The sequence below is a fragment of the Phocoena phocoena genome, chromosome 5 (genome assembly GCF_963924675.1).
Source record: "Phocoena phocoena chromosome 5, mPhoPho1.1, whole genome shotgun sequence".
Classification (NCBI taxonomy): domain Eukaryota; kingdom Metazoa; phylum Chordata; class Mammalia; order Artiodactyla; family Phocoenidae; genus Phocoena; species Phocoena phocoena.
This window is the reverse complement of record NC_089223.1, coordinates 1,463,108-1,486,926: the sequence shown is the minus strand read 5'-3', so window position 1 is coordinate 1,486,926 and position 23,819 is coordinate 1,463,108. Positions and strand designations below refer to the sequence as shown.

The following is a 23,819-nucleotide window of genomic DNA, read 5'->3' as shown; positions in this document are numbered from 1 at the left end:
CACTCTGTATGACAGACTCTAGGTCCATCCACCTCACTACAAACAATTCAATTTTGTTTCTTTTTATGGCTGAGTCTTGAGTTGTAAGAAATGTGCTAAACTAATGTAAGACGTTAATAATAGGGGAAACTAGATGCAGGATATTGGGAACTCCATATTATTTTCTATATTTCCTATATTTTTCTATAAATCTAAAACTGTTTTAATTTTTTTAAGTTAATTAATTTATTTTTTGCTGCGTTGGGTCTTCGTTGCTGCATGCAGGCTCTCTCTAGTTGCGGCGAGCTGGGGCTACTCTTCTGTGTGGTGCACGGGCTTCTCATTGTGGAGGCGTCTCTTGTTGTGGAGCGCAGGCTCTAGGTGTGCGGGCTCACTAGTTGTGGCTCACGGGCTCTAGAGCGCAGGCTCAGTAGTTGTGGCGCACGGGATTAGCTGCTCCGTGGCATGTGGGATCTTTCTGGACCAGGAATCAAACCCGTGTCCCCTGCATTGGCAGGTGGATTCTTAACCACTGCACCACCAGGGAAGTCCCTGTTCTAATTGTTTTAAAAAGTTCATTTGAGGAACAAAAAAGAAGAAGGGGGACAAATAATAATAATAATAAACACCTCACCAAAGATGAGCAAGGTGGCAAATAACGTATGAAAAGATGCTCCACATCGTGTATCACCAAGGAGATGCAAATGAAAACAGCAATGAGGTACCACTACACACCGATCGGAGTGGCCAAAATCCGGAACACTGACAACATCAAATGCTGACGAGGATGTGGAGCCAGCAGACGCTTGTATTCATTGCTGGTGAGAAAGCAAAATGGTGCAGCTGCTTTGGAAGACATTTTGGTGGGTTTTTATAAAATGAAGCATACTCGTACTATACGATCCAGTGATAGCACTCCTTGGTATATACCCAAAGGTAATGAAAACTTATGTCCACACAAAAACCTGCACACAAGGCTTACAGCAGCTTTGTTCATAACTGCCGAAACTGGAAGCTACCAACATGTCCTTCAGTAGGTGAATGGATAAATAAACTGGGGAACATCCAGACAGTGGAACATTATCCAGCGCTAAAAAGAAATGAACTGTCAAATCATGAAAATAAAAGGAGGAAACTGAAATGCATATTTCTAAGAAGCCAATCTGAAAAGGCTGTATAGTTCCAACTATATAACATTCTGGAAAAGGCAAAACTAGAGACAGTACAAAGACCAGCAGTTGCCCAGGGGTTGGAAGTTTGGAGGAGAGATGAGTGGGCAGAGCACAGAGGATTTTTAGGGCAGTGAAAATACTCAGTATGACACAATAATGATGGACACATGTCATTGTCCATTTGCCCAAATCCACAGAATGCTCACCACCAAGAGTGAATCCTCATGGAAACTATGGACCTTGAGTGATCACGATGTAGGTTCATCAACGGTAACAAATGTACCATCTGATGGGGATGCTGATAATGAGGGAGACTAGGCCATTGTAGGGGCAGAGGGTACACGGGAAATCTCTGTACCATACTCTCTATTGTGCTGTGAACCTAAAAATTCTCTGAAAAAGTAAAGTTAAGAGAAAGAACAAGAAAGAAGCTAAAAAGATTCAGAGAGGCACTCACACTTTCTTATTCCAAAATCCACAGCTATAACTGGAGGTAAACTCTCTATACAGTCAGGTAAAACTGACATTTTGATCATACGTGAAGGCTGGGGCTTATGAAAAACCACTGCTACAAGTCTGTACATATCCCCTTACTAAGAGGTTAGTTCCCATTTTTATCTACATGGGAGAATTTTTAATTAGACAATCAGATAGACGTACAAAGACAGACAAACACTTCCTAGATTCAGGTAATAAATCAGGTCAGTAGTTATTTAAGAATCCAGATAATTGTGGGGTTATTGTACTTTTATTTGTTTTGTATTCGCCTTGCTATAGTATGATTTATTATCACCGCTCTTAACAGCTTCGGTATTTATTCTCCATTTGGTTTTCCCAAATTGTGGACGGAAGGTTTATGAATACAGTGAGTGATACCTTTGACTGACTAGTTGACTTTAATCAGTTTTATATTATTTGAAAAGAATGTGTTTATGAGGGTATGTGTATATGTTCAGCAAAGTCTGTTGTGTTATAATTGTCCAAGAATTATAATTACAAACAGTGCTCCTCAACAACCATTTTGTCACTCCTGTTGGGCTTAAGGAACTGTTAAATCCCATGGAAACATCTGACAAACTTGTCTGTCTTCAATTACGCAATTATATTACCCATGGTTCATAGAAAAAAATAGTTTTCATGAAGCAGAAACATCTATTTAGAGATGCTATATATTGGACACTAGTGATTTCCAAAACTCATCAAAGACTGCGGTCCTTTGGATACAAGCCTCATGGCACAAGGAATTAAACTTAAACCTCAACCCAAACAAAATGCTTACTGTGCAATTATTTTCCATACTACACAGAAGTGGTATTCCACCCAGCCCAGCAAATCAGAATCCATAGTGTTGCAATAATACCTCTGACTCTGAGACAAATTACAACTGGAACAGGACTTATCTTCTGTCAGTTTTCCGCACGTGGCATAAGTGTAAAATACTTCCCTTCTGGCCTAAGAGACGTGGTAATAAGATAAGCTCCACAGTCACGTAATAAAGTTAAGTACGGGTATCACTGAAGACACTCTTATCTTAAGAGTGGACACTGTACTAGTGCCAGACAGACTGTGAGATTGCCACGTGACGCTGGCAAATCACTTCCCCTCTCTGAGCCTCCGTGTACTCACCTTTAAATGAAGGTCTAAACGAGGTGAACTCTAAGATCCGTGCAGGTGCCAATCCAGATACCCCTGTGATGGATCCTGGGGTGCTGCTTCCCCCCAGACCTCCCAGCACAACTGAGGCTGCCAGAAATGTGGCTGCTTAAGGCTCTGAGCTCGGTCTCTTCAGAAACAGCCTTCAGCTGAAGGCGAGCCATGTCTGAAGACTCTCTGTGAGGACACCAAGCCCCAAGTCCCTCTCTACTAACCGAGGCCGCTCTAAAGGCCATCCCAGCCTCGAGCTCCTGGGGCGTCGACTGAAGCCTCAGTTGCATCTGCCTTGTTCCTGTGTTTGAATCTGCCTTTCTCAGCCCCAAGAGGTCTTGTTCCCAAAACAATCTCATTCTGCGGGTCAATCTCCATCTCAGAGTCTGTCCCTCCCTGAGAAAACTCAACTTAGGACATTAAACAATAAGGTCCCTTAAAGAACAACAAAAGCTTCACCAGCCACGCCACTACGATCTGCTGCATTTCTCCTCTCCTTCAGTCGTTTAAGGTTTCATTTAAGAAAGCTCTTGGCGTTCACAACACGCCATGCACAGTGCATGTGCTAGTGAGGTAGAGTCAAACACACACACGGGTGACTCTGACATGACGGTGGTATTTAAAGCTGCAGGTCCTGATGAACGTGTCCAGCGATTCTCAGCTTCGGTCGTGCACTGAGCCCCCTGGAGGAGCTCTGCAGACTACAGATGCGAAGTCGCACGCCCCACCTCCAGATTGAGTTAGTGCAGGATGAGACCCAGGCATCGGCATTTAAAAGCTCCTTGGATGATTCTAATGATTAGACAAATCACTAGTTAGGAAAAAAAAAGTTTACAGTGACAAATCACTAGTTAGGAAAAAAAAAAGTTTACAGTGACAAAAGGACATGGAATTGAAACACCAGGAGCCCCAACATTTAATGAGCAGATGTAGGAAGATAAGCCGACAATTCAGGCAAAGGATAAGCTGCCCAAGAAGGAGGAGGTGTGGGCAAAGAATGTAGCCGCCGTATCAGTAAACAAAGGACGCTGCAGCCATCAAGCCATCACACGACAGCCGCCCCCCCGTCCCCCGGCGGTGCCCCCTGAGGGGACTCAGGATGAGAACGCTGGCCCCCGGCAGCTGAGGTGCACGTCAAAGGAAGGGTGTCAGTGAGCCCGGACTCTTGCATCTTCCCATACATAGAAAATTGCTGAATCCATTAAGTTGAGATGTCTGGCTTTCGTTAATTAATGGTAATCTTTTGATGTTCCGATTACTTGGTCTTTGTTGCAGAAACTCCTCTGTGTTCTGGCTCTCCCCTGACCTCTTTGGAACAGTCCCTCCGAGCTATTCTGAGAGGCTGCATCCTGGACTTAAGTCCTCAGTTTTGTCTGCCAAATAAAGCATAAGTCTCAACTTTTAGGTTGTGCATTTTTTTCCGTCAACAGAGAAAACCCACAAGTGTGGCGTCAGCAGAACTCCAGGAAAAAAATATTTGATGGAAGGGTTGGTTCACAGGACCAAAGCTGCTGAGAGGTTAATAAGTTGAGGACTAAAGACTCTTCACAGGATGGAGCAAAAGGGAGAGCTGCTTTCCAGCTGAGGGAGAGACAGAAGCCACACTGGATGGGATGGTAAGATGTAGGGCGGGAGACGGAATGAAGAATTTGATTGGAAGGACTTCAGGAGATGGAACAGGAAATCCTGGACTCTCCTCCCGCCATGGATACACCATCTCAACAGCAAGGCACGGATCCATCCCCTCTATGAGAAATCCAGAAACTAACGGACAGGCTTCTCCACCCAACCAGCCTCAATGGCCCCGGTAGGAAAAGGGGAGACACTGTATCCCCACAATCCCCACCCCCCAGGCACCGCCCACCACAACACAGACCAGGGAGAACAGGGAAAGAGTGGAACCAGCATCCCAGCTCATTGGGGTGCCACCCCAGGGATGGGCTTCTAGCTCGCCTGCCTCCAGACAGTGATGGGGCCGGTGGATACCAATCCCGTGGGGACCACAGAGATCCAATCCGGGGCTGGAACCGGGAGAACTGGCCATGGCCCCTCCCACCATCTTAGTGCAGTGTTGAGCTCTAAACCCCAGCTCTGGGGGACTTGCCTGGTAGCACAATGCAGGGGACACGGGTTCGAGCTCTGGTCCGGGAAGATCCCACATGCCGCGGAGCAACTAAGCCCGTGCGCCACAACTGCTGAGCCTGCACTCTAGAGCCCACAAGCCACAACTACTTAGCCCACATGCCACAACTACTGAAGCCCGTGCGCCTAGAGCCCGTGCTCCGCAACAAGAGAAGCCACCGCAAAGAGGAGCCCGCGCACCGCAACGAAGAGCAGCCCCCACTCGCCGCAACTAGAGAAAGCCCACGTGCAGCAACAAAGACCCAATGCAGCCAAAAATAAATACATAAAAATAAATAAATTTATTAAAACAATAAAAAATAAAACTCTACCCCAGCTCGTCCCCGCGTCTGCAGCTCAGGGTCCCTGCCACACTCTGCACAATAGACACTGTGCGGAAACAACCTAATGTCTATTGATAGATGAATGGATTTTTGAAAGCAGTCCATGCATACACACAATGGAATATTACCCAGCCCTAAAAAAGGAAATCCTGCCATATGCAACAACACAGATGGGCCTGGAGGACAGGATGCTAAGTGAGATAAGCCAGTTTCAGAAGCACAAATACTGCAGGATTCCACTTATATGAGGCACCTAAAACAGTCACACTCATAGAGACAAAGGAAAAAATGGGGGTTGGTGGGAGTGAGGAGGGAACTGGAGTTGGTCATCAACAGGTGTAAAATTTCACTTAAGTAAGATGAGTAAGTTCTGGAAATCTACTGTACAACGTTGTACCCAAAGTCGACCACACTGTATTGGACACAAAATCTGTGAAAAGGAGTAGATCTCATGTTAAGTGTTCTCGCCACAATAAAAATATTTTAAATTAAAATATATATATATATCCAGTGACAACTCGCCCCAAAAGAAAATCCACACTGTATTTATACATAACAAAATATTGTGACTGAGTTATTACACGATTTAAGGTAGAAAAAAAATCCGTCAAATTACTAGTTTGCTTTTGTTTTTTTTTTAAAACCAAATGGCTGATTGTTTGAAATATTTCCCTAGCTAATATTTGAAAGCCAAGTTTAACGTCCTGGCTTTCTTCTAAGGAGAATCTGGCCCATGAAGAGATAAAAAGTGAATACTAGCAGGACAAAATATCACTGGGTATAGTTCCTAAATACTTGGGCTTCAAAAATTAATAAAATAAATCCACTCTTTGTTACCACCCCCAAAAGAAGACTTGGACTATACTGACTCCAGAAAAGGAGAAAAACTGACTAGAAGCAAGTGTGGGTTTCAGAAACATGTGGGAATTTTTCTTTACATTAGTCTGTGTTGTAAAATCTGAGGAGATAAAAGATGCAGTTGAGTGGAAAAACTTGGAAATACTAATTCCCATTTCAGATTCCCTCCTCCCCCCCAAAAAAACCCAGAGTCAATGAAACCTAAGTCATGGGAGACATAATGAGTCCTGGATGGAGGTGGGGAGTGCCTTCTCTGAAAGGGAAAAGGTGGGGAATACAGGCAGGATCATATGCCTGGTGGGAAAGTCAGACAGATGTCCTGTCCTCCTTGAAAGTTTCACTCTAACAATCCAGAACAATCTTCTTGTTTACCTGCCAAGAACTAAGCTGTCACAGAGCACCCAGAAGATAAAAAATGACATATACTGAATTGCATTTGAAAACAATTCCGAACCTTAAAGGTAACCAAAAATACATCAATGTGACTGATTTTGAAACTTACGTTTTAAAGGTATTATGATACAGTATCCAATGCTTTGCTAAATGATTCACTAATCATGACTAGTATCAATTACGGCCTCTCACTGTCTATACTTGTTAACACCTTTGGGGGGAAATGTTCTGTGAGCGTAAATGTTTCAAGAGTTGAATCTATTTCTCCCTCACAGAACCCATACTTAAATAGAACTACCATTCTTCGTATTCTGCACGGGTAGCATTCAACACATATTGAGTTAGCCAACTGCAGCCAGGCGTTTTCCTCAGCCTTGGAAACGTGCGCAAAAAACAACATGCAAAGACGCCTGCCCTCCTGGAGCTCAACCCTGGACTCATGGAGTGATTGCCACCGGACAGGAATCCAAAAGCCCCCAGGTGCCAGTCCTGAACGTGCACTGTTCAGTGCTAAGGTTTGCGTCTGATGTGCTTTCAAATACCCAGGATCCAGCCACATTTAGGAAAAGGTGGTTATCACAACTTGACGATAAATATCTCCACTCCCAGTTCATTGGCTTTGCCTATTTTCCCACGTACGTTTCTCTGTTTACCTTTCTATTTCACGTTCGACTAAAAATTAGAAACAAAATCGAGTCCATACCATGTTAGGGACCGCCCCAAGCTTTTGTATCTACCTGTGTGAAGAAGGATATGCTGATTCTAAACTTCACAGGGAAATGCTACGAGCCCAGGACGGCCAAGGTGACACGGAAGGAGAACCAAGCAGGGGATGTGAGGCTTTCCACTCCCTTGATGGGGGGTGTGTCACTGTACAAGGTGAGCAGTCCCGGACCAGTGGGACAGAAAAGAGAAGCGATAACCGACCTACAGTGAATGTACACTTGCCACTTAGCAAAGTAAGGAGAGCCTTTTGCATAAATGTGCTGCCCTCACTGGATATGCCTGTCCCATCATACACAAACAATGAGCTGAAGTGGGCTACAGAGCTAAATGTGAAACACGAAACAGTGACAGCCTCTAGGAAAATAACCAAAACAGACTACTTCGTGACCTGCGTCAGAGAAAGATTTCTTAAATAAAACACAAAAGCATTAATAAAAATTAATAAATCGGACTTCATTAAAAATAAGCACTTTAAATTAGGAGTTTGGAATTAACAGATATACACTCCTATATACAAAACAGATAACCAACAAGGGCCTACTGTACAGCACAGGGAGCTCTACTCGATACTCTGTAATGACCTATATGGGAAAAGAATCTAACAGTGGATACATGTACGTGTATAAATGAGTCACTCTGGTGTACCCCTGAAAGTAACGCAACACCGTAAATCAACTATACTTCAAAAGAAAAAAATAAGCACTTCAGTTCATCAAGAGACACTGTTAAGACATGAAAATGCATAACAAAGATGGGAGAACTGACTGTAGTACAGTCATATCTGCAACCAGGATTCAACCAATCTCAGGTGTAAAACGTGTGAGGAGAAGAAAAATTCCAGAAAGTTCCAAAAAGCCAAACTTGAGTCTGCAGTGTGCTGGCAACTTCTTACATAGCGTTTACGTGGCATGGGGCACTGCAAGCGCCCTAGAGATGACTCTTCGCACTGTACATCGTTGTTATAGATACTTTTTCTGTATGGTTTATGATGATTTTGAGATTGTCACCATATCATTCTGAGCCTTTCTAAACCATATATTAAAGGCAAGATCCCCTTCTCATCTAAAAAAAAGAAATATGTAGCCCTTGACATGAGAGGCACCATTAGTGACAGCATCCTGGCTCTGAAAGCCATGCCGCCTGGGTGTGAATCCTGCTTTACTAGCAGTGTGGCCCTGGACACCTAACCCCTGTGCCTCAATTAGCTGTCCTGTAAACAGTGCTGATAATCCTGGAAAATCACTCTTTTTCATAAAAGGCATGTTTTCAGAATCAAATTAGGTGATTTACGTAAGAGCTTAGAACACACCAAATACTTGGTGTTATACATCAATCAGTGCACGGTACCCTATCTTGGGTCATCGGCAAAGGAACAGACACTGGTTACAATTAAGAAGACCCCTAGGGCTTCCCTGGTGGCGCACTGGTTAAGAATCCACCTGCCAATGCAGGGGACACAGGTTCGAGCCCTGGTCCGGGAAGATCCCACGTGCCGTGGAGCAACTAAGTCCGTGAGCCACAGCTACTGAGCCTGCGCTCTAGAGCCCACAAGCCACAACTACTGAGCCCTCGTGCCACAACTACTGAAGCCCACGTGCCTAGAGCCTTGCTCCACAACGAGAAGCCACCGCACCGCAACGGAGTAGCCCCTGCTGGCCGCAACTAGAGAAAGCCTGTGCGCAGCAATGAAGACCCAATGCAGTCAAACATAAATACATAAAAATAAATTAATTTTTAAAAAAAGAAGACCCCTAGTCAGAAAAAAGCTGATCCAAACCTGAAGTTTTCAGTATGTGATTTGATTCCCAAATATGTAGAATATCCTGATTTCTTACACATACACATAACGTACATTCATGCATCTTCTTTTCCAAATCAACACTCTATTCCTACTGCTCCCTCGAAATTTACAGCACCGAGCTAGTAAAAGGGAGTGTTTTCCTTGCTACTACAAACAAAACTCAAAAACAAGATATTCAGTAAAGAGAGGCCAGAGCAGGGCTTCTCTGGTGGCGCAGGGGTTGAGAGTCCGCCTGCCGATGCAGGGGACATGGGTTCGTGCCCCAGTCCGGGAGGATCCCACATGCTGCGGAGCGGCTGGGCCCGTGAGCCATGGCCGCTGAGCCTGAGCGTCTGGAGCCTGTGCTCCGTAACAGGAGAGGCCACGGCAGTGAGAGGCCCGCGTACCACAAAAAAAAAAAAAAAAAATTGTCAATGTTAATTTTATTTCTCTATCATTTAATTGTGTCTAGAGTAGGGATTTAATAGACTAGGTGACTCCTGAGCTGGGCTGGAAGGATAAGGAAGCAGGTAACAGGTGGAAAGGGAAGTTGGAGAGCAGATTCCAGGAGGTGGTCACAGTGAACACAGCAGATGACTGACAGGCACTGAGAAGCACACCATGGCAGGAAATGAAGGTGTGGCACATATATACAGGCACATATACACAATGGAATATTACTCAGCCATACAAAGAAGGAAATTGGGTCATTTGTGGAGATGTGGATGGACCTAGAGACAGACATATAGAGTGAAGAAGTCAGAAAGCAAAAAACAAATATCATCTATTAATGCATATATAAGGGATCTTGAAAAACCGTACAGATGAACCTATTTGCAAAGCAGAAATAGAGTAACAGACATAGAAAACAGATGTGTGGACACCAAGGGCGGAAAGGGAGTGTTGGGACGGATTGGGAGATGGGGATTGACACAAATACGCTACTATGTATTAAAATAGATAACTAATGAGAACCTGCTGTATAGCACAGGGAACTCTGCTCAGTGATCTGTGGTGACCTCAATGGGAAGGAAATCTAACAAAAAGGGTATATATGTACACGTATAGTTGATTCACTTTGCTGTACAGTAGAAACTAACACAATATTGTAAAGCAACTATACTCCAATAAAAAAAAAAAGAGAGAGAGAAATACATGGTTGGATATACAACGAGCATCTCAAATCTGCTGACACTAGAAAACAGCAGTTCTCAAAGAGTGGTCCACAGACACCTGAAGGTGCCCAAGACCTTTTCTGAGCATCCAGAAAGTCAAACTGTTCTCTTCATCTCCATCATCACCATCGTCATCCTCCTCAAAACAACATTTACTTTGTTTCACGCTGCAGACATTTGCACCGATGCTGCACGAGCAACGGTGGATAAGACTCCCAGTGCACAACTCAGGAAACTAATAGTTTTACGTAGCAAGAGTGTTCGTGTCCTTAACCTCTAGACACCAGCGGTAAGAAATAAATAAAAGATGTGAAAGATGGTGCTCCCATGTAATGTTCTTAAAGAAGCAGTAAAAAATATTAAATTTATTAAATTTTGCAATTTAAATCCATATTATTTTAATATTCTGCATGAAAAGAATGGCAAGTATCCAGACAGCACTTCTGCCGCACAGAAAACTGAACTACGAGAATTGTTCCAAAGAACAGCACTTGGATGACTGTTCGACTTGCTAGTGAACAAGAGACTTTTCATGCAACACTGTTTTCATGGAAGACCATGGGAAACCTATGGTGATTCAGACTTGGATACTTGGCAAAAAAGTTTTCACAAGTGAAAGGAGAAAACCTGTAAGTTCGAGAAAAACTAATGAGAGTATTTGCTGCCGGTCTGCTGATACTAACAGACTTCCCAGTGAGATCAAAAGTAATAGTAAATGGATGTGATTATTTGATACTGTATAATGAAACCTGTCAACATTTGGAAGATCTGCAAAACCCAGCAAACCAATATTTTCCAAAAGATCGATGCATGTTATAAATTCATGTTTGGGCAAAAAAAAAAAAAAAAGCCATTCAAAATGAAAGACCAGCAAATTTTAATACAACAGAGATCAAAATGTTCACTGATCTGATTTCAGATTTTACATCACAACTAACTTTTAAGGAACTATCACTTGTCCAATTTTGGCATGGCATTAAAAAGGAATATTCATAATTATAGAAAGGCTATTGAAATACTCTTCCCTTTTCCAATTATATGTCGGCATGAGGTCATATTTTCTTCACCTACTTCAACCAAAACAATATATCACAACAAACGGAATCTAGAAGCAGCTATGAGAATTCAGCCGTCTTCCATTATGCCAGCCACTGAACAGACAGGAACATTGTAAGACAATGCCACTCTCCTCACTATTTTTTTATTTTTGAAAATATAGTTAATTTTCATAAAAATAAGTTATTCGTGTTAATCTGCAATGCGTATATTTTAGGTAATTTAATAAATATTTTTTTAAATTTCTGTTTCAATTTATAACAAGGCAACATCAATAGATAACTCCCACATAAACTAAAGCTCACTGTGTCCTTAAAGATGCTTCAGATTGTAAAGGGGTCCTGAGACCAAAGTTTGAGAGCTGCTGTTATAGAGGATGAATTACAGAGGACAGGATGGAATTCAGGAGTCTGGGGAAGTCCCTGCAACAACAGATTCAAGGTGAAATGATTAGAACCCAACAAGGACCACACCCGTTGAGATGCAGAGAAATAGCCGGACGCAAGAGTCATTTCTGAGCAAGAATCAACAGAATGAGTAACTGATGACATGATCCAGGTGAGCGTCCGGGACAGAACGGAAGATGTTTCAGCCGTTTCTCATGAAAGGCTGGGTGCGGAGTTGAGGAAGGCTGAAGGCAGAGCTGGTTTGATATATTAACTCTGAGGTCCAGTAGGAAGTTACAAATAGTGCCCTGGAACTCACAAGAGTAGTTACACCCGGAGATAAGGATGTGTGTGCAACCACAGACACAGGTAGAAATTACTCAGGGGAAGAGCGATAAGTAAGAAGCTAAAAGGACCAAGATGAACATCTAGCAACATCCAGGATATGAATATGTGGCCAAACCCACTATTTCTGGACAGACAAAAAAGAATAGCTGGGAAGGTGTCTAATCAGGGGTAGCAGGAGAGGCAGACGCAAAGCTGGAAGGCAAATCAGGGCAGAGGGTTTGGGGGTAAGAGATCACTTCAGGACGCAGAAGACAATCATTTGTCCTTGTCAAGTAAAGTAAGGACTCCGAAGAAATTTTGCAGATTTGCTTAAAAGGAATAAAAATAAATATCTTCATCAAAAAACAGAATGGTGGCAGGAGTCAATACTAATAGGAGAATTAAGTGGTTCTACCGTTTCCTTTGTTACAACAATAACGTCTGGCTTTTGCAATTCAAAGAAATTCAAGTAAAGAAAAGGAAAATGTTGTGCATTAGAGCTGAAATTGTGGGCTGTCAGTTTAAGAAATGGGACAATGAACACAGAGGAAAAAACAAAGTTGATGAAATAGGAATACAAAAACTATGCATTTGGGACTTCCCTGGTGATCCAGCAGTTAAGACTCCATGCTTCCAATGCTGGGGATGCAGGTTCAATCCCTGGTTGGGGAACTAAGATCCCACATGCCATGCAGTGCAGCCAAACAAACAAAATACTGCATTTTTTCAGGTAGGCGACACTTCAGCGTAGTTTTAAGCCCTTAGAAAAAGGAGCCAAAGAAGAGAAGACGATGAAGCACGGGCAAGCGGAGTGTGGTGATGGGGCGCGTCTCAGAAGGGGGTGGGGGACGGAATCCGGGACTGAGAAAAGGACGTCCCTCTTCCTCTCGGTCAGGAGCCAAGGAGAAGAGAAAGGATGATGCCACAGGCAGCTCTGGAGGGGAGATGGAGGGGTGAGTGAGCTCGAGTCTAGCAACTTCTATTTTTTTTCTTTAAAGTAGAAGTTCGTATCGTAGGTGAAGACCGAAAGCGGTATTGATCAAGGGCTGAAACCATTATTAGGGAAAGAGAAACACGGAGCCACTAAGGGCCAGTGAAGAATTGAGGCACCACAATGAAGACCCAGCCAAGGCTACATCAACACACAAAATAAACCAATGAAGAGTCCAAACAACATTTGTAGAATGAAACCGAAAACATTACAGATATTCCAGTCAAATACATATGGAACTCCTGGGAGATATTAAAGGGTGTTGCAATACGACCTTTGGATTATCTCAGCAGCCAGGTCCGTGGTGTAACTGAGAGCTGAACACAGATGCAAAGAAGGCTACGAGTCCACTCATTAAATGTGGGCCTCTTCTATTAGGTTACTCTTGGGAGTGGAGTCCTAAACTCCCCCGAATCATCAAGAATCCCTCCTACTGTTTTCTCACAGGAGGACTAATAAAGGTCAGATGCTTCACATTCTCCAACAAAGTCTATTAGCGACTGAATCATTGCTTTGCTGTTATTCCAATCAGAGCTCTTAGAAAGGTAATTTCCTATTTACATCATCTCTCAGAGGGGCTATTTGTATGTACATAAATTTGAATAATTTGCTTCTTGGATTCTAAGTGTAAATTTCCATGTTGAGGGCAAAGGGACTCATTTACGACGTGCTCCCTGCTCTCTGGAGGACCGCAGTGATGTGCTTTTTTCAGGTAGTTGCTCAAGAAGGATACAGGAGACTTCGGCAAAGATACTCTATCCTTTACTGCATTACAGAAATTATTCACCTCCAAAAGAAAACAAAAGACAAACACAGGACACATTTTTGTAAGTCAAATTCCTCAGTTTGTGAAAAATTATAGAGTTAAGAATGGGTACAATTTACCTTTGCGCACATGTGATTCTTCTACTTGGGCGGATGGTTACATACCTACATTTTGATAAGTCAACTCTGCAATTAGATCCCTTAGTAATTAACTTGCTTAAGAAACAGAATTTTGTGTATTCTCTTTCCATTGGTTAGGCTTGTCTAGTTCTAAATCAGAAAATGAAAAATCTTGACAAAAACAGGAATAGTTAGCCCTGAATATAAAGGTAGCAAAACAATCACAAATAAAACGTGACTGCATCATAATAGATAGTTGGAATGAATGAATAAAATTAGGAGACTACTGAGATGAAACTTTTCACCATAAGAATGAGAAAATTGAGACCCAAATAAATTAACTGACTTATTGAAAGTTATCAAGCCCGTCAGCAAAAGTCCTAATTGAGATACAGCAGTGGGCTTTCTCCCGAATTACAAGGTTTTATCCATCTAGATGAAGCAGACATACAAAGGGAATTTTAAACAATGCATGTTTCAAGGTGATCTCTAAACATGGTCCCAGTGAGCCACTGACCCATCAAAAGATTAATTTATGATTTTTCTATTTGATCAGTCACCCATTTGATTCCATCTGATTTAGTAAGTATAAACATAGCTGAAATGCAGAGAGCATTGAAGTAGGCAGAATATGAAACTATATATATATATGAAAGTATGTATCTTTACGAAAGTGTGTGTGTATATATAGATATTCTTCCTACTTCAAAATTCCTTGAATCAGAGCTTCATTTATGCTTACTAAATGAAAGTGTATATACTGTAATGAAAGTGGAGAGAGAGGGAGAGCCATCTCATCTCAAGTATTTATAATTTGGCTGAAGAGTTAACACAATATGTACATTTCAACTAGAAAATAAAAGATATCATAGGAAGAATATTACTGTTGAATCTAATCAAGTGTCAAAACACACAGGATGCACAGAAAGGATTCTAAGAGATCAAGAAGAGGGAGTTTAATTTTAGCTCTAATCATAATATGCTCATGAAACCTTGGTGAAAAGAACTTTTAAATTCGGCAACTTCCCAGTGACGCTTCGTTTAGGTGGTGTCCCTACCCAACCTTGGGAGGTTCTGGTGACAAAGAACCTCCCAAGGAAATCCTTTGTTGGATAGTTATATCCTATCCTTTCAAATGGAAATGTCTTCCTCTATGTTTCCCTCTTTGGTCTTGGTTCTATAACTTGAGGTCTAAATATGAATTCTAGCTCCTATTATATGAAAACTCCTCACAATGGTGGATTACTCACCTACTCTTAAAGAAAATAACCCACGGTAAACCTATCAAACCACAGACTTTCATGTTCCTGCAGACGCTGATCATGATTATTGGAACAAACTCCCACGTAAATCCAATCCTCACAAACGAATGCAACCAGGATTCAACACAATGTTCCAGGTATGATATACCCACCACGAAATTAACCCTTTTTTTCCCTCTGCAAACACTGTATTTCTAATAAGGCCCAAGACCTTAAAGCATTAACAGCCATAGCATGCTAATAATTTGCACTAATCTTACTTTCAATGAACACTTTTAATCGTTTAAAAGGTTTCATCAGGCAAGGGAATGACTGAGATGAGCCCTGAAGGACCGTGTAGATTAAGCAGGAGGTTGTCGCTCTATAACCATAAGCATGTCTAAGCGTAAGCAGTGGCAGGGTGGCACAAGGACAGATCAGCCTTTCTAAGATGAGAGAGTAGTTTCGCACAAAGTTCCACATGTAAATCAGAGAGACCTTTGAAAGTCAGAGTGAGCAGTCTGCCCTGGATCCTTGAGGGAATAAGAAGACATTGTGGGTCTGGAACATAAGATTAACAAGATGAAAATGGAAACGGTACGTAAGATGAATAATAATGAGCGGGGAAAAAAAGTACGGCGAGTGATTAGGAAACTATTGTAACAGACTATGTAGAAAATGACGGTAAGAGGAGATGCAATGAACAGGACAGATACAGGAGATCATTTTAAGAGAAAACAGGTTCCATTTAAGTTTCATGCCGGAATAACTAAAATAATGAGGATTCCGATTTCAAAATCTAGGAAACTATTTGGAAAGGGAAGATCATTAATTCAGTCGACTGAAAAATAACATCATGCCATTAAATCAGAATTGTTCGCTAGGTAGTAAGAAAATACATAACTGCCCATCGATGAAAAGTTTGATCTACCTTTGTTATAGTAATAATAATACAGGCAGTTTTCAATTATATCCATTGTACAGATTCTCCATATCCATTTCCAATCAGCCTTTCATTTTTGGGCCAATGTATTTATCTTGAACATTTCCATTAGGAAGTAAGGAAATGGAACTAAACTGAAATCAATCCATTCTATTAATGAATAACAGGTAATAAAATCAGAATAGGAAGAAAATGGCTAACATTATACTTAACCCAACCCTTCATACTACACAGAACTGATGTCTACGAATACTACCATTAAATGGTATCTCTCTGAAGGAGACAAAAAAAATCTCATATTGGTATCAAACACATTTATACACACACAACTCTTTTAGGTTGTGAAGAAACTAATAAAAAGTAGTCATATTGTTTCTCATTACACACACAGAACCATAAATCTTCATGTCATGATTTTAAAGCTAGAGTACCAAGAGTTTGGAGGAAAAATCATTAGGATGAAGTAAATACAGGCAAACATGACCGAACAGTCATATAAATAATAGCAGTCCTCATCCAGGATCAATTAAGGGCTTCTTACGATGCTCCTTCACACCTAAGGTACAAGTCTGGGCCCAAAATGGGAGAAAGATTTCAAACGTAACTTGTAAGCAAATTCGTTATACTTACGGTGAGCTATCAGATGCCTGGAATTCAAACAGTCCTCAACAAATGGTAGAAAGTTCCCTAACTCAGCGATGATCCCTAACTCAGCGATGACGAAAATGTCAGTATGTGTCAAGAGGTTACAGTCGGGCCAAATTCAGTATTAAAAAGTGTTACTGTGTCTGCTATGAGCACAAACAGAAGTGACAAATAATGCTTCGGTTTTGGTTCAAATAGTTCTGTTTTGTTTTGGTTTTGTTCGTTCAATCAGGAATTCTGCAAGTATATTTTAGAATGTTCTGGTTTCATATACAATAGACATTTCAACACAAATCCATAAACCTATACCTTCTTCTTATCAGTTATGGCAGGCATTGCTCAGATTATTAATATTCGTCATCCCTCAATCATTATTTCTTGAGATTAACAGTAGCTTGACATATTTATTCCGATTGGTTTAGGTCAGAAAAGAGAAAAGATGGCCTGAGTTTGAAAGATATTCAAAAAACCTGATTACTTGTGAAATTTCAAGAAGAAATGCTACCACTGCAAGTTTTTAAGTCCTTATTATTAGACCAAGATATACTTATTTTATATGGTAGGGCTCTCCACGACAATGCACCAAAATTAGCAGCCAAGCTATTTAAATCTGGGTGGAGATTAAATTTTTAAAAGGTGATTCTTTCTATATCATTCTGCAACTGGATAATCATAAGACCGTCGTCACATACAATATACTAGAATCAAAGACTCTTAAAAATCTCACAAATTGAAACGTCCTTAAACACCTCTGTCTGGCCAAACTACCTACCCAAGGCTCAAACTTTCTATAAAGTATGCCTGCAAGTAATTATCCCCCGTGGCTTGGGGTTGCTGTGAGCTCCACTGCCTCTGTTCCCAGGCAATTATATCTGGCAGAATGCTATTAGAAAGTTCTTGCTAATTTGGAGCCAAAAATATCCCTTCTCGTGGTTCTACTCATTAGTCCTGGTTGTAAGTATTGGTGCCAACCAGCAAAGTCTACTCTGTCATCTGGATCGCAAGTTTTCACACAACTGAAGGTAACTGTCAAGCACCTCAGTTGTTCAGCACTTCCTAAGATGACATTACTTTAATTACCTCAACTATTCTTATTCCTCTCCGCTGAAGGTATTGACCAGCACAGTGCGGAAATCTCTGCAAGTCTTGCTTTAAATAATAGAATTCTTTCAAGGCTAGTGATATGCTTAATACAGAACTGGTAAAATAAGAACACCAATTTCCTTCTTAAGTAGCTATACATATAGTTATATTTAGCTGGGATGGAGAGATAGCGCACAGGGTCGCTCATCTGCGTCGGGCATATATATTATATATCATATTATGTCATATTATACTATACTACAGTATATTATTATTCATTTGTATTACGGTTACAACACCACTTAATATTTTTTCCAAGTGTGTTCAGCCACACTGCTTTCCCCATCCTATACTTGCACACGTGATTTCTGAACCAAAGTGCTGTTTATACTTCAATCTCCTTAGATTCAGCCCATCGCTTTGGACGTCCAAGGTCATATTAGATCCTAATTCTGTCTCGCGTACCCACCATATGTTTCAGTATCACATTACTCTCCATCTGGATGTTTCCTCTGTATAGTTTATTTTAGTCATTGATGTGATGTTTATCACGAGAAGGCCAAACTTTCACCAGGAAGCATCTTCCAGGCTGAAGACGCTCTACCAATAACCTAGACATTAACTCCCTTCTTCTCCTTATATTAAGACTATATGTCTAAAGACTGTCCAGGGAGATCATATAAATTATTTTCAAGTACTGTAACAAAATCCAGATACAGTGACTTGTAAGGGTCAACGATCTTGAGTTTGTATTCACTCTTTAAACAAATGTTTATTGCATGTACATTTTGTACCCGGCACGGTGTTGATCTCTGGTGACCAAGTCTATAACACAAGCCCTCACGGAGTTTACAATCTAGTAGGGGGAGCAGACAATTACAGCTGATGTCACCACATAGTTTTAGAAGCAGGATAGGCAATTAGGGAACCTCGAAGGCACAGAGTGTGATTGTCTAAATCAGACTGTCAGGATTAAGAAACGTTTATACTCCAATAAAGATGTTAAAAAAAAAAATAGATATCCACCTTGCAAGATGGGTTATGAAAATCAGTCAGGATTAAAATGTTGTAGAATCTATAATTTAACCATTTCACAATGTTTAAAAAACAAAAATAAATCTATCCTTGTACTTAGCATGTAATAAAGGAATATTATATGTAGCTGAAATTATGTTATTTAGGAAGCAAGCATGGCCTGGAGTCTTTCACTAGTATCTATTTGCGCGTATATGAAATGCATTATGGTGTTAGGCGTCTGTGAATAATTAAGCAAGAGTCATGTGCAATAATTCAGAAATGATTCCCTTAATGGTCAGAATTCTTCTGCATATTTAAAGAAAGTAAACGCATATGAATATGTGTGTGTATATATATATAGGCATATACATATACATGCACACATATAGAGAGATTTCTGATTCAGCAGCCAGCATTAATTTTTTGTTAATAGGTGGTGGAAATAATAAACACTTTATAATATGAAAAAAAAAAAAAAGGTTTCCCAAAGGAGACAACAAAGTTTGAGCGTGGGGTCATTACGGGACAGTCAGATTCAAGCGTCAGATGTATGGATGTGGTGCTCTTCAGAGAGATCTGGGCCGGCACACACATACAGGAGTCGACAGCGAACACGTGGTATTTATCGCTGTGGATTTTCATAAGACCACTGAGGCAGGGGTTAACTCATGGAAGAAGGAAACCTCTGGCATTTTGGTCAAGGGAAGAACACTTCGGAAGTGTGAAAGAGCAAGCGTGTGTGGGACTTGAGTAAGGGCGTGACCGGGATGCAAAGATACAGCCGGGGGAGTCAGAGGCCAGTTCAGCAAGAGTTTTGTGTACTGAGCCAAGAAATCAGAAGCTTTTCCAAAGGTTATGGAGTCCCTCAGGGGGCTCTAAGCGCCGGAGTGGCTTGAGTACACTGGAAAATACACTCGAGGGTCAGGGTGGGGTAGGAACTGGTGGAGGAAGCCAAGAAGAGGGAGACCAATAACGAGCTCACCAGAAAGGCTGGGGGGAGAAGTGACAGCGGCGTCACGATGGGGATGGAAGTGAGGGACACACTCGCGAGATGGCGCAGACTCTGAACGTGGAAGTCTCGGCAACGACCGGACTGGAGAAGCTAAGGTAGAAAGAGGGGGTCCTAGGTAATCCCTAGGATCTGAGTCTGGATGGCAAAAGATGCAAATGGAAACACTGTATTAGGAGACGTGGGGAGGATTTCTGTACTCAAGTTTTTATCATTTTGAATTGAGTTTTAAGATCAAGATGGGATAACCAGGTAGAAGTGGTGGATGTATGGGTACATTCTTCAGAGAGGCTGGGCTGCATAGAGCACCTTAGGCGTTAAGCCACAGATCTGGACAAAATCGCTGAGGCAGAATGTATAGGAAATCAGAAGACCAATAGATTCAGGTCAGTGTCAAATTCAAGCTTTTAAAATAAAAAGCTAAACAGTGTCCAAGGACTTAATCTAAAACATAGCTTCTAATTTAAAGTTTACTGTGCATTTATTAATATATATGAATTTCTAAAATTTTGGGACTCAAACTTATCAGGTAGTTTGGCAACCTGGTACCGCTGCTCCAGTTACACCAAAAACAATGAACAATAGCACAAATTTATCACTTTCGAGCTTCTCAAAACAATCGAAGGTTAAAAAAATAATAAAGAGCCAGGGAGAGAGTATCATACGATCCAAGCTCCACATCAACCTAGAATACGAAGGGTCCTAAGTCCTTTCTACATTTAGAAACAGTTTTCCTCTTATTTCCAATCTTTGGGAAGAAATGTTCCAAGAATAAAAAGGGAAGTTTCTGCTCCGGTTTACTACACGTGCACAACACATCAACTGTATATACCCGTTCAACACCATTGCTCTTCAACTCTATTCAGAAAAAAATATAAAGAAATCAGAACATCACTGGGCAAGATTTCACCATATTGAAGAGTGTATGGAAGCCTGTACGTAACTTCCGAGTCTTGTGATCTCAAATATTCCTCTTAATCAAGATGTTTTATGCTTAGTCAGTTTACACAGGATGGGCAAACTGGACCATCCGCTGAGAAACAAATAATCTGCATATTCCTTCCCAGCCCGTTATTGTAACTGAGATTCCCAACCTGGATACTCAAAGAAATTTAATACAATGGATCCAACAAAAGCCAGAGAAAACCTTAGCCTTCAGAAGTTCAGTGACCGTGAAATCAAAATTCTTAGCAAAATGCTCAAACAAAAAATATGCAAATGTAATTCTCCAAAGTACATCTACTTTTTAATAAGCTGGATTTGGGGCAGCATCACCAGGGCTACTGTTAATAAAGCTTTATTCAGTCTCGTAATTGCAAGAAAGTAAGTAATATAATCAAAATTTGAAAACTGTGGTAGAAAATTTCAGAGATAAAACTTTAATTTCTCAACATACCTAAAACACTGCGATACGGGCTCACCACGTGTTACGTTGGGCCTTCCACTTGGAGGTTTCCATATGCACCAAAGAGAACCTTCTTCGTCTCACTCTTTATCTATCAGATTTAACGTTAAAAATCTGTCCTAACCAGAGACAGCCTAAGCATATACAGTCAGTTTACATATAAGGCAACAGGCAGTTCTGGGAAGAAATAGGATGCCCTCTAAAAGACTCTTGTAAGGTACACGGCAGCCGTAAGTCTTGCAGTTGCCATATTCAGAGCTGTGATTCATGACATTTGACAGGATACGGGCGGGCGGTGGGGGTGGGGGGGGGAAGCAGGGCTGGGGCGAGGGAGACAGGAGCCCCATCAGCTTCCACAGAGAGCGGAACCCTACTGACCACATATGGCTTGACTCCACACATAGGATCAGCGCGCCTTCAAGACAAATACAAGAGTTCACATCAATATGCCAAGATTTATCCAACAAAACGTTAAAATGAAGGATATCCAAAATATGACAAGATGTCCTTATCCTTGGGAAGAGTAAGGCCTGACCATGTCCAGTTCCCGAAAACGCGAGTCCCCTGGTTGCAGCTCAAACACTCTTATCTGTGAAGATGAGTCACACTCAGTACGGCGGATGGGGCCATCCTGTCACACCCAGAAGCCTGGCCCTGACGTCAGGCTGTGTAGACTGAAAGAAGCAGAACTATTAACGCTGAAAACTAGGAGGTATTTCTTAACAGGGAGCTTTACGTACTACGGGACTTTATATGGGTCACCATACCGTCCCCAGACCTTCCGTCTCACGTATTCATACAGACGTCCATTCCAAAATACCAACTCTAATATCCTTTCTTTACAAAATTTACTTCCCAGAAGGTATCTTAATAATTCTTATGAAACATCTATGAAACTATAATAATCAATATTTAAGTAGTGATGATGCTGGAATAATGTTACCTGAGATCAATATAGCACTTAGGAAATCTTAATGTAAAAATAACCGGTACCAGCAAATTAATTCTTACTCCACATTACTGCATATGTTGTAACATTATTACTTAAAAGCACGTATTCTGTGAAGGTTATTGATTTATATACTGTTCAATTGTTCTAACTATTGGTTATTATTTACTGTTATTCACCAGTAATAGTAACATTTTATTTTTTTAAAAAATGGAGTCCAAACCATAAAATTTGTTTGCCGTTTTTTTTTCTGAGTGGGGAGGCAGTGGGAATTGGATTTAGATTTTGTTTGTACAGGTAACTTCAAATTTAATGACATATTTTTTGAGAAATATACTCATTTCCTAAGATAAATCTTTTACCCAAAAAAACCCCACTGAAATGGAAAATGGATCTACCATGTAATTCTTCTCCTGCCGTGCCTTAATGTGAATTAAATAGACCTTAAAATCATAGTCTAGCAATGTGATTTTTATAATGAATATTCAATTTCAGTAGTATTTTTTTTAAAGTCAACTTTTTGAACTGACATTTGCTCAAAGCAGGGAATCTCAGTAACCAGCGAAAGTTGTACATTCAGGGTAAGAAAGAAATAGTAACTTTTTTCTACTTTTATAAAAGATGTATGAAAATTACAGAAGCCCAGGGCACGGACAAAACTTTATAAAACTTTACCTTTACCATACTGAGAATTAGCTTTCCCACTGTAAAGCCCTCTTCGCTCACTTTCTACGTATGAAACAAATGGGTGCAATTCTGATAGGGAAAGTTCTGTTGCCATGTGTTTCAATAAACCACTTTGATGAAAAATGCAATAATATTTCTCCGTATAAGAATATAAGACATGAAGAACATACGATGGGCATAGGTACTGCTTCTTTTTCCCCTTCCCTTTCTTTGAAGACTTCTCTTTAGAACAGGCTTCTTCAACACACAAGGAAATTAAAATAAAAAAGGCCACCGCCAATACAAACTTCATCTTGAAAAGTTAAATTTCAGGAGATCGATCTACAAGAAAGAACAAGAAAATGTTTACATTTATGAGGCAAACGGTAACTACACGACTCTTTAAGGAGCACGACCATTACTACCCAATGAACAAGGGTGTCTTGTACATCAAGTTCTCATTGCTCGTGGCAAACATCTGTCTTTGCACACTGGTGCAAACATTAAGATTTTATCATATTTTGGGGCTTCCCTGGTGGCGCAGTGGTTGAGAATCTGCCTGCCAATGCAGGGGACACGGGCTCGAGCCCTGGTCTGGGAAGATCCCATATGCCACGGAGCAACTAGGCCCGTGCGCCACAACTACTGAGCCTGCGCGTCTGGAGCCTGTGCTCCGCAACGAGAGGTCGCGATAGTAAGAGGCCCGCGCACCGCGATGAAGAGTGACCCCCGCTCACCGCAACTAGAGAAAGCCCTCGCACAGAAACAAAGACCCAACACAGCCAAAAATAAAAATAAATAAATAATTTTTTTAAAAAAAGATTTTATATTTTAAGCTTATTAAATATATTCAGTATAATTTTCTATTCTTTCTCTTCTGAAGAAAAAACTCTGTAAGTTCCATCTTTGAAGTCCACTTTTAGACTTTTAAAATCATATCACGGGTGTTTTCATGTATAATCATGTATAGTGTCTGTGATTTGTTTTACTTGCATAAATGCTACTTGGCTTTAAAAAAAATTCT

At 41.0% G+C, this 23,819-nt stretch overlaps 1 protein-coding gene across 1 annotated transcript in view; it reads right to left on the bottom strand.

The window, feature by feature from the left end:
* Nucleotides 1-23,221, bottom strand: part of GLRB (glycine receptor beta) — a 65,229-nt gene extending 42,008 nt beyond the window's left edge. Inside the window, exon 1 of the mRNA XM_065877455.1 lies at nt 22,987-23,221. Coding sequence (XP_065733527.1) covers nt 22,987-23,108 — 122 coding nt within the window. The 5' untranslated portion in view covers nt 23,109-23,221. The remainder of the gene's footprint in view (nt 1-22,986) is intronic.
* Nucleotides 23,222-23,819: the final 598 nt, after the last annotated feature.